Raw genomic sequence first — 12,196 nt, 5'->3', positions numbered from 1 at the left:
GGATTTTGGCAGGAAGAATGGATAGAGTTCCAGTAAATTTGTTCACTAATTTATTAATTCTTCTAAGTTAGTACCATATGCACATCTATTTTCCCTTCTGACAAGCACTGAAGGAATATCCACGTCAATTACAGGGCAAAAACCTTTGCAAAAGGAAGGACTGTTTACCTTAGAAGAAAATTTGAGATGAACCTCCGCTTCATCAGCTAGACTCTTCTTTAGCTGAGCCCAAGCCTCTCCTAGCGTGCTGTAAGAACACAGAGCGACAATGATCAATGCTCTGCCTTCTGCACATCCTCCCAGCAAGATTTGTCAGATAGATATCGGACAACGCTTTGTGTCGTATCATTCTCAGCAAAATCACAGAAAAGCAATAGCAAGAACCTAAGAAGACAACCAATCTCTTTGACCAAGGCAGAATTACACTGGCATTGTACGTAGCAGCTCTTTGAAAACACTGCTCATAATGATGTCCAGCTACAGAGATGCCACAGTCTCCATAAGCAAGCTACTTCAGTGCCTTATCCTTACCACGACAAAGTTTTTCTTTTCTAATACTTAAAATTAATCTTTACCAATGCAGTTTTCCCATTGCCTCTTCTAGTTTGCACTCTACCGTCGTTGAACGGATTATTCTGCTTCTCCTTGGAGAAGCCTTTCAGTATTTGAAATTTATCAGGTCTTTTCTCCACCTTCTTTTTGCTTCAGACAAACGATTTTCTAGATAACAGCAATTTAGCGATGCTCCTCTAGATCCTCTCCAACAGCCTAGATTCCCCTTAAGGTGTCATACCCAAAAACTACACTGTCTTCCAGCAGAGGTCTTCCAGTTGCTAAACTGTTGACAGATTTCATATCAGACACACTTTCTTCTACATATCTCAGTATGACTGCTTTTTCAGACAACAGTGCGAAGCTGTTGATGAATAAGCCTGTGATTCACTACAGCCAGATCCTTCTCCCACAAGCTGTTATATAACTGTTATCTTTCACATCCTGCGAAAGTATAAAACCTGGTACTTTGTCCTCATTGAAATGCATCTTATTTTTTTTCAGTTCACCTCCCTAGTTTAACAAAATAACTCTGAATTGCAGCCTTTTCTTTAAATTGTAGACATTGTCCTTCCTAGCTCTGTCTCATCTCTGATTACAATAAATCTATTATTTATTCTATCATAAGTCATTACAAAAGCATTGGAAAAAAATCTAGACTTGGGATGAACCTTATGGGATCTCACTCCAGCACTACTTTCTGCACTTCACTTTTTGTAAGTAGAGGGTATGATTTCTTACCTAGTTTGCACCTTAAGCTTTATTTAGGTCACATTCCTCTTGCCTCCTTACAAGAGCATCCCACTGCAAAAAGCTATACTAAATTAAGAGCTATGATGACTTCTGTTTTTCCATCACGGAAGGCATTTAGGTTGCTTTGACATTGTTTGTTCGGTATGCATCCACAATAATTGCTCATCACCTTAGTTTTCCGGTGAGTGCTTCTAGAAAGCTTGATGGTTTATTGGACCACTTTGTACAGGTTATATAAAGCTGACTGATATACAATTTCCTTGCTCCCTCTCTCTCTCTCCCACCCCCTTTTCAAAGATTGTCATATTTGTCCATAGCCTGAAAAATTGCCGGTCATCTGCAATTTCAAAATAATGTCATCTCTGATGTTGCACCAATGAGCCGAGTCCTCAAGTCTGGTCTTCATCATAGCTAAAGAACCTAAAATTGTTTCACCTACGCAAGTGCTCCCAACTCTTCTCTTTCCCTAGTCCCATCCTGAGGTTCAAGTTCTCACTGGTACTATTTTATCTCATCTATTTAAGTAAAGAAGGCATTTCAGCCTGAGCACCTTCTGCATCTCTTATCCAACCACAATGATTTTAACAATCACGGATTGTATCTCCTTCTGTGTATGTGCAGCAGCACTGTACTCACAGGAGCTTGGACAGAACCATTCAGGTACCACAAATCGTCCCATCTTGTCACTTTCATGTCCCATTCACATACATGACGGTGGGGCTTCTTACCACCAAAGGAGGGCAGAAGACTCTGGAGAGACAGCTCATACTTTGCACCAATTCCATAGACCACTGGACAGCAAAGCTGGAAAATGTTCCATGGAGTATGAAACCAGCAGTGGTAGATCTTTCCACTAGACTCCTCCTGTCCTAGCCAATGTGGCCACCACAGAACCTTCCATTCCCTCATACTGCCACCTCTCAAGGCAGAGCGCCACTGGGCACTGTTCCTAGCTCCTTACACTCTGCTCTGTGTCCCCTTTGGCTCCCCCCTTCAACATTTTCCATGCTTTGGTCTTCATTTGCTTTCTTGTTATCTACTCTCTTCTAGATTTCTTCCCCTTACTTTGTTCTGGCATTCCCTCTTCTCGTATTGGGGGTAGGAGAAAGTGGGAAGAGGATGTGGAAAAAAGCAGTTTTAGCTTTGCAAGGAGCAGGTTAACACCCACTCCTTAAGTGGAAAGAAGAACAGAAACCACTGACAATGTAGGTGCTTAGAGAAGTGACAGCCTAGTTAGCCTCTTGCAATTTCTATCCATGCCTCCTGTAAGCAGAGCAAACACCTCATAGAGCTTCACCGCCAGCAGAAACACATTGTGTCAGAACTGGGGTGAGGACAGTCATTTCCAAATTCACTTTCAGTGCTTAGGAGAGTTTGTGTTGGAACATACAGAGCTAACAACTCCTGATCCTTCAGGAGTGCTGTCTTTTCGTTATTACTCAGGAACTGCAACCCAGTCTGAAGCGCATTGCCTAATACCTTCTTAATAACTTTCAGAGCATGAACATGCTGTAAGAAGGGACAACCAGCTGCTTTTCTTGGAAGGCCAAACCCAAGATAGGAAGAGACTTCTTTCACCCTTTGTCTGTGCTGCTCCAATTCTACTGGCCTGACCTTATGGATCTACTACCAGCAGTACAAATACTCCATATGTTATTCCATATTAAAAGTATATTAGCACTTATACATGCTAATCCCTAAAGGAACTAGTGCTGGCTAGAACAAGGGGAGCATAAACATGTTATTGGAAATACAAGGTTTTATTCAGATATTCCTGAGAATTTACCATGAACATCTCCAAAAGCAAAACATTCCAAAGCAATTCTGTCTTCCTCAACACACCCAGGATGCTAAGCTAAATAAACCTCTACTGAATGGGAGAGCTCAGTTAAAATACATGTACCTGTGTGGGAGGAATACCTTTTATGTTAAAATTCTCGCCTTTTGCAAGAGTCAGAGACACACTTACCCTTCTTCCTGAGCAGCCAAGGAATTCTGAGACAGTTTGGACAAGTTCTTAGCATATTCCTCCTCAATCTTTATCCTACCCTCACAGAGAAAGAGAGAGAAAATAAAAAGACAGCAGTAAGTAAGCTTTAAGGCAGAAACCCACACACATAATTTAAAGACAATCTCTGCATTTTAACAGATCTTGCCACAGGAATTTTCCTTTCAGTCTCCTGGGCTTGGCAGCACCAGTTTCAGAATCCATCTCTCCCCTCCATATGCTAAAAATGCAATGGCAAGAGCAGGGATATATACAGGACAGCATGTGTGATAAATTTAGAAGGAAAAGCTGCAGTTCTGGAGAGCAAATAACAAGGACAAAGTGTTTTTACTGTGCAACACAGACTGCCTGCAGAACTGGGCTCACTCGAGAAGCATGTGTTTCAGTCTGCTGCTAAACGTGAGGTTGCGCATCCTTGAATTGAAGATGAAGGAATGCAGTGATAAAGAAGAAATCCAAATGAGGCTTGGGGCGCTGGACTGCACCCTTCTTAGGGACACTGAAAGCTTCCTGCTCCCTGTTACAGACAACAAAGTTGGTGACGATGTGGCAGGGGCTTCTGTCACTGACATGTGGTGGTGCAACCCCTGCCCTTCACCCATGACACCCACTGCCCTGTCTGTCTCTCCATTCACTCAGCAGCACCACACCAACAACAGGATCTGAGCTTGCCAGTGTTGGGATGCAGAAGAAGGAAGCTGTTGGCACACAACCACAATGGGAATGGCTGCAGAGAGAACAAGAGTAGCTGTTGAGTGAGGGGGACGGGGGTAAACGCTGACTGCACAGCAGGAGGGAAGCAGCAGCTGCTGGTTCTGAGGTGACATGTGTCATACATGAAACCCATCTCAGTCTCCTCCGAGTTCTTCTCATCGTGAAACATTTGCAAGGTATATATGATCCCAGCTAGGGCAAACAACTGGCTTTTTGCTGGTTTCCAAACCAGCTTGCTTACTAGAGCATCTCCAAGAGAGAGATGAGTGGCACCCAGGTGGAACAACTCCTGATTCTGTGCTTACTACGTATAAGCAGGAGAAAAACCTGATCTGAAATCCATCTTCTTCCAGTGAGAAGACAGAAGGTGGGATGTTTTTGGCACGCCCATTTGCAGTAGCTACTTGAGCAAGCACTGTTATGCATGGACTTTCAAGACAAAAGGGAGCTAAGAGGGCTCCAATACTCTGGGCTGCTGAAAGTATGAACTGGATGCCGCGCAGTGGGATGCAGTGAGCTGAGGCCCAAGGTGACACCCAGCCTGGTATGGCACAGTACAACCACGAACCTCCCCCAGCATGTGGGCTCTTTTCCTCCCTCCTGTGAGAAAAACACCAGCCATCTCCCCACACCTGCTGTAGTAAGACCAACAAATACAGCTGGCCAGCACCAAAGGCTCCTCTGCTGTTAGGGTCTCACTATGAAAGAGGCTTCATCCAACCCCATTTCACCTACCTACTTTAAATACCCCCTTTATGATGAGACTAATTTTGTCTTCGAAGTGACCATTTTTGTGGACTGGGAAGGAAAGGGTCAACTATAATGAAGATACAAGCGTCTAAAAGTAGCTAAGACGAATATATCAGTGTTCAGCCCAAAGCCAGGGCTCACTGCTTTTGCCTCAGTTACCAGGAGTTCCCAATGAAAACTCTAGCCTACATCCTGCACTGTGCAACTTTATTCTGGCTGGATTTTGGCTTACGGATGCCTTTGTGTGATTTACTTGTACATGGTAGGTATACAAAGGAGCTACCTGGCTGTTCTGAGCTGTCCAGACAGACAGACCCACACAGAACCTGTGTCTCACTCACTCATCTCAGGAATGGAGGAATAACTGCCTTTTGCCATAAGGTTTGCTGTGAAAATAATGAACTGAAAATGCTGTGAAGTTCTTCTTCGATACTGCTGTAGATGGGGAAGTATTGAACAAGTCAAAAGGAAACCTCACAATTTTCACAATCACATGCAAGACACAAAGAATCACATAGAATCACAGAATCACAGAACAACCAGGTTGGAAGAGACACACTGGATCGTTGAGCCCAACCATTTAACCATTCATAGAATAGTTTAGGTTGGAAGGGACCTTAAAGATCATCCAGTTCCAACCCCCCCCTGCCATGGGCAGGGACACCTCCCACTGGACCAGGCTGCCCAAGCCCCATCCAACCTGGCCTTGAACACCTCCAGGGATGGGGCAGCCACAACTTCCCTGGGCAACCTGTGCCAGGGCCTCACCACCCTCATAGTGAAGAAATTCCTCCTTATGTCTAGTCTAAATCTGCTCCTCTCCAGTTTATACCCATTGCCCCTCATCCTATCACCACAAGTCTTTGTGAATAGTCCCTCCCCAGCTTCTCGTAGCCCCCTCACAGGTACTGGAGGGTCGCTATAAGATTTCCTCTGGAGATGATCCTTAAGGTCCCTTCCAATCCAAACCATTCTATAATTCTATGCCTCCTGAGCTGTGTGAGGCTTCCTCCAGAAACCCCCACAGCTGTTTCACGGTTACTCTGGCTTCACACCATAAAACCCTTAAGTTTCTTGTTTTCACTAACTTGTTTGAAAACTTTCAGAATCCTACTGTCTCTGTACTCTGAAGTCTTACAGATTATAAGTGCATTTTGACCCACGCTGTCTTGACTTTATTAGTTCTAGTTTCTCTTTGGATGTTTATTCCCTGCTCTCTTATCCCCCTTTTTTTTTTTAAATCAAGTACTTTGTGTGCCCACACTCCAATTGTTTCAGTCACACCATGTTACAATGGATGAAGAAAAACTAGAGAGCTACAAAGGGAGGCAAGGATGATCTGATGTGACTACCATGCAAGAGGAACCAAATAGATTAAGACAAGACTGGCAACATGGAGAAAAGGTGATAGAGGATATCTGACAGACATCTACACAACTGTCACTGCGCGACAACAGTGACTTTTTATACTCTTTCATTTTGTGTTATTTCTCCAGATTACGAGACAACAATTAAATTATCACATTTTAGAAGCATAATTACTTTTCCTGTAGTGCATAAATTGTAGAAATCTGCTATGAATTGTTGCAGTGGTCAAAATCACAACAAGATTCAAAAGGATGAGATAAACAAGTACCTGCTGGACATAGAATCACAGAATGGTTTGGGCTGGAAGCGACCTCAAAGCCCATCCAGTTCCACCCCTGCCATGGGCAGGGACACCTTCCACTGGATCAGGGGCTCCAAGCTGCATCCAACTTGGCCTTGAACGCCTCCAGGGATGGGGCAGCCCCGGCTTCTCTGGGCAACCTGGGCCAGGGCCTCCCCACCCTCACAGGAAAACCTTTCTTCCTAAGATCTCATCTCTATCTCCCCTCAACAAAGAGCCCCCTTCCCAACTTTCCTGGAGCCCCTTTCAATACTGGAAGGCTGCTATACAGTCTCCCTGGAGCCTTCTGTTCCCTAAGCCGAACAATTCCAACAAACTCTGGCTCTGGAAGTCCCCAGACTTCTGTTTACTGGAAGCTGGGAGGACAGAGGCTCTCACATTCTTTTCCTCTAATGCACTCAGTACTGCCATGGTCCAATTAAAGCCAGGAGGTTAGGCAGACCTGCATCAGACTCACTACAACCATTCTTCTGCTTGTGTTTCTTTTCATGTAGCTAAATGACCTGCTATTTATTTCAAATTTTCTAAGCATAGCCCAGCTCAATTTAAAAGTGAGTGGCCAAAAGCCTAAGACAGCATTCCTTCGCTAATAAAAACACTACTTCTTATACTTAGAAACTGATGATATTCAGGGCAGTCTGCAGAATTTCTTGGCTGTTTTGGAGTGCTTACTTTAATGCAAATGCCGGACCATATTGTCACTTTTGACTTAAAGTAATTCTTTCCTTGTTTCACACCCACATCCTTCATCTTTCAGTTCAGGCAACTTACTCATTATTTTCATCTCTTTCTTGAGGTCTGTCTTATTAAAATTCAAAGTCTGTATTATAACCCTAACTTTGTCAACAAGAACTGAATGAACACATAATTGCTCAGTCCAAGTTTGCTATTTACAAGTAGCTCCTCTAAAAACACCTATTTAATTTCAGTTAGTTGTTGGTTCTTTGATGAAGAAATCAGGTTATTGTCTCATCCCAGCTTCCTATGTAAAGCTATTTTTATTAGCTGCCCGAACCTCACCTGCAGAACGCTGGTTGTACAGATGGAGAGCATTTTTCTAGACATGAAAACCCCTAATTAAACATGGTCTTGTATTTCCTGAGCCGCCTGATGGTCATCAAGAAAGTCTCATCAGTACTTACTCCCTCTTAGCTGGGAATGTAAAGGCTCCCCTGACGGCCTGAGCTCTCTTTTCCACAAGTAACCTCTCCAGCTCAACACCATCCTCCCCCTTTGATAGTTAAAACAATTCTGAATCATTTGTTTCAAACAGAAGAAAAATAAATCCATCTTTTTATAACTCCCATCTACATCCTCTTCACACACAATTCCAAATCTTTGTTTTCAGCACAGTGACTCTTATATTGACTTTTCTTCTATTCTACATCAACTTCTTCCAATACTGAGGACAAAAATGTGCCTTTTCACAGTGTCAGAGCTGCTCTCTCTCATTTCATGCCAACTTCCCCTCCCTCTTGAATGCTGCTTTCTTTTGTTTCTGTCTAATTTCATTATATATTACTTTATTTGGACAGGCTTTCCTTCTTTTTTCCCTGGCCACGGCTATGACAATTCTGACTGCCTTCTCCTCATCTTCTACCTTAGCAAGACTACTTCTCAGCTGCAGTCTTTTTTCGACAGCTGGTCCGTTCTTCTGCCTGCATCCTCTGCTTACACTTTTTTATGGATCACGGAGGCAACTGTCTCTCAGACTGTCTTACATCAAAGGCATTAGGAACAACACATGGACACTGGGCACCCTGCACTTCCTATATTGGATTCTTTATTGCCTGTGCCATACTTTGCATATCCCTAATACTAAAAAAAACAGGAGAGGGAGAAAGAAAACAAGCCACAGATGGAATCAACTATCCACAAGTTCCACCCAATCGAACTGCCACCCAAACACCAACATGGGTCCCTGTTTGTTGCTCCATCCATTGATTTTTATCAGCATCACCATGCTGTGTCCGCAGCAATGGAGCAGGAAGGAAACACCAACTCAACAGCAAAGACCAACACGGAGGCAATAGCAGAGGACAGCATCTTTTTCAACTGGTGCAGCTGTCCCCAGGAGAGAACATCCATCAGTACGCTCTGCCTTCCTTCCGAGGGTAAACATTGCTTGTTCCCTACGGGATGTTCTCAAGTTTTAAGTCATCTTCAAGATGATTTACACTGGCTTGGACAGACAACAAGCGAGTTCAATGACAGTGACACTATTTATGAGTAGTGATGTCACATCATCTCCTGTACATTGCTGAACCGAGCACCTACCAACTGCTTGTTTGGTGCTCAGTGCACTCCCTATGTCAGCAGAGCAACAGACTGTTAGTAGCATTTTCTGGTAGCAACATTTGCCTTCATGACTTGGAGTTCACTCCAAATATCTGTATGTGTAATTTAGCTCCATAACCAGCTTAAGTCCCGAGTGGTGTCTTTTCACACCTTCACTTATGAAACTGTGCCTAGGCTCCAAGTCAACAAATTACTTCTCTGTTTTTCAGACAAAATATTTCCTTTCTAAATATCATCTGTACTCTGCTTTTTCCATGTCCATGTTTTTTCCTTGAACTTGCAGCTTAAAACTGCCTTGGTTCCCCCTATCCGAACGGGCAACCTGTATGCAATACGACTAAAACAGGCACAGCAAGAGAGATGAGGGAGAGCAGGGAAGACTGGAGAGTGTGGATGAAATATTATAAATTCTTTAAGAATTGGTAGAATATATTTTATGCAGTTTTCGCTATATCATTAATGTATCAAAAGATTATTTAAATCGGGAAAGAAAAATATTGCCATAAATAGTAAATTTGACACCAAAGTGCTCATTACCTTTCTCGAATGAACTCTGCCATTTCTTTCTGCATTTGTTTCCCTTTAAGTTGTTTTTGAAGAAGAATTTCAAATCCCGACACTGTATTGTTCCCTTGCGAATCCTTCTTATCAGCCTGGAAGGAAAAAGGAAGTTCAACAAGAAGATACTGGGAGCAAACCCACAGCCACACTGTTCCCAGAGGCAACACCCCAAGCATGTTGAGCAACAGGCAGCAGTGGTATATGAAGAGCCCTCCTCTGATAACAACTGATGACTGCAGCACCTCAACCCCTCTCAGAGGAATAGCCCAACACTTTTCTCTTGCCTCCTCTTAATCCTTTTCCTTAAATTAAAAAAAAAAAAGGCAGTTTTACAGTTATCTTTAGCTAGCACGAGACTATGTTGGGGCCAACGTGGCAGCCTTGCCTTCCCTTCCCTTCTGCCCATGACCCTTCACACCTTAAATCACCCCTGGGCTGGCTCAAGCAAGCAGGAGCCCTGACAGCTCAGCCCTGCAAAGAGAAGTAGGGATCCTGGAGCCTGCAGAAGGAACTGTTCAGGAAGAGGGGAGGAAACTGCAAAACTTCTGGGGGTAACACGACCCGAAATGACCTTTAACACACTGTCAAGTTCAACCCTGACTGGCACTCAGAAAATATAGCCGGTCTACACAGATCTGCTGTGAAGCAGGGTAGAACAGCAACTTGGTCAATAGACTATTGCCATACATCCCTCTTTCCTATGCAGTCTTTCCACGCTCCCCTGACTTCAGGGTTGCCAACACAGTCTTCTCTGTGTCTTTTCTTTCTCTCCTCTCTCCGCTTTTCCATATTTCAGAATTTCATTTCCCACTCTCTTCCAACAAACAGCCCGAGGACTACAGGTCCCTAAAACAAACAGTCCCTAAGGACTACAGGTTTTCCTCCAAAAACCTGGGTGCAACACATTGTCCAGAGAAAAACACCACATTAATCCAAGCAGGAGAGGTGTAGGAAGCCCCGGCAGGTACCCAGCAGCCGAGCAGCATTTCCTGACTAAAACCATCTCCTGACAGCTGACTCAGCCTTTCTGGATGCTCAGTGAGACCACTTAGATGGTTTCCACTTGATCTTGACTGATACCCTCACTCACCCTGGGGCTGCCCTAACACACTGCATTTCAGCACAAATTCTCCTTTACCTTGTACCGCAAACCAAGCTGTTTGTTCCACTTTTTGTTGGAAGCTCAAGAGCTGCAATATGGCATGTGGCTGGCTGCCTACTTACCCAGAAATAATCACAGTAGCTCCACTCCGAAGGTTTCAGCAACTGCTGCTCTGGCATTATGTCAGGATGGGGGAAAGTCACACAGTTTATCTGTAAAAACAAGCAAGAGAGAGTTAGAAAGTAATGAAATTTAGCTGTTGATGAGAAATATGCAAATGAAAGGCTATATACACATGCTTCCAACCAGAAAATCCACAGTGAAAGCGTGTCAGTGAAGAAAAATCGTTTGTTGCATAGAAACAGCAGCTAAGTATTCCCAGAAAGCTCCTCTGAGCAAGCAGCAGTGTTGGAAAATAAACTACCAGTTTCACATGAGGAAAACCTCCTTAATTTGGAGAGCACCATACAGGGAGTTCTCCTAGGTCCCTACCAAACTGGGGTAAAAATCCTGACGTCAAACACTCTGGGCAGCCCTGAACACAAGAAATACCGTGGGCAGTGGAGAGCACTAATGAACAACCGGCATATCTCATCTGAACACCTTGGCTATGTCAGTCTTTTATAGGATTAAAACAAAAGGGGTTATTTTTTTGGCACACAGCCCTTCAATCTATCCCAAAGACCTTTTCAGATGAAAGTCATTCTCCCTGCAAAAAAGGAACAGGGGTCTCTAAAGTCAGCCTAGCCTCAGTGTGCAAAACCCCCAGCCATTTGTGAGGCAGGACTCATCACACATTAAACAAAGGCATAAAATAGTACAAGCGCTCATTGAGTTATCACAGTAGGAAACCCAGCCTGATAAAAGCACAGTGGAAGCAAAGAGTGTGGCAGCTACTGCAAAATGTGCTGCAGAATAATTCTGGTTGCAGTTAAGCCATTCAGGGGAAGCATCAGCCAGAGGCAGAGCTCACTGCTAGTACATGATGCTTGCTTCAAATTCCTCCGGGCAGGCACACTAAAGCACACCCTCTCATCACACCTGCAAGTTCACTAGACACCAAGCGTACTTGGGTATTAATCAAAGAACCCACAGAAACTGGGGATGGAAGACTCACAAATATAACTGCATGGGTTCAGGGGGGTTTTGGATGAGTTAACAATCACAGAAAATCCAAAAACAAAGCTATGGGCAGGGCTAGCATAGCTCCACAGGCAGATGTAAAGGTAGTGCTTACATGCAGGGAATCTGCCTTTGGCCAGCTGAAAAAGGACACGACGTGCTGCAAAGTGCTGACTCCGTAAACCCACCAAGCTAGAGCAACGCAGACAAAGCCTTTAGCTGATACAACGCTGTTCCTGCAAAACCCATGTTGGCTCTGCTGCTGTCTGCCCATGCTGCAATTTCAGTGGCTGTCCTGGATGTAGAGCAAGAGCATTCTTCATGCCTTTCTCCACAAAAATCACTCTGTCCAGAGCCTGCCAAGCCCATTTCAAAGCAGGCTGAGGGCCCTGTGGTGTCTTCGGCTGTCAACTCAGCTAGATCCTAAACCATGCATCTTCCCTTCCAGCTTCTTTCCAGCTCCCACCAGGCTTTGATCTGCAGGAGACTGGAGACCAGCGTTCTCACTTCACCATCACTTTGCTGGCAGAAGCTGTGCACTGGTGAGCTTGTGTCTCCAGCCAGAGCCAGTCTCCTCTGTCCACATGATCCCAACAACAGACAACAGGAGCTGCTGCAAAAAGCTTCTTCCAGTTCCTTCATGCTCCCCATCTGAAGTTCCACGCAC

The 12,196-nt window shown here is 44.2% G+C and overlaps 2 protein-coding genes across 5 annotated transcripts in view; both read right to left on the bottom strand.

The window, feature by feature from the left end:
• GAS7 (growth arrest specific 7) overlaps positions 1-12,196 on the bottom strand; it is a 101,621-nt gene that overhangs the window by 13,230 nt on the left and 76,195 nt on the right. For all 4 annotated transcript variants that reach the window (XM_069872342.1, XM_069872345.1, XM_069872344.1 and 1 more), the window contains 4 exons: positions 10,530-10,619; positions 9,282-9,397; positions 3,275-3,349; positions 169-247 (listed from right to left, as the gene is read on the bottom strand). In XM_069872342.1, the coding sequence (XP_069728443.1) occupies positions 169-247; positions 3,275-3,349; positions 9,282-9,397; positions 10,530-10,619 (360 nt within the window). The remainder of the gene's footprint in view (positions 1-168; positions 248-3,274; positions 3,350-9,281; positions 9,398-10,529; positions 10,620-12,196) is intronic.
• Positions 1-12,196, bottom strand: part of AANAT (aralkylamine N-acetyltransferase) — a 282,598-nt gene that overhangs the window by 260,559 nt on the left and 9,843 nt on the right. The window lies entirely within an intron of this gene.

This window comes from Phaenicophaeus curvirostris, chromosome 19, assembly GCF_032191515.1.
Source record: "Phaenicophaeus curvirostris isolate KB17595 chromosome 19, BPBGC_Pcur_1.0, whole genome shotgun sequence".
Lineage (NCBI taxonomy): Eukaryota > Metazoa > Chordata > Aves > Cuculiformes > Cuculidae > Phaenicophaeus > Phaenicophaeus curvirostris.
This window is presented reverse-complemented; position numbering and strand designations above follow the sequence as displayed.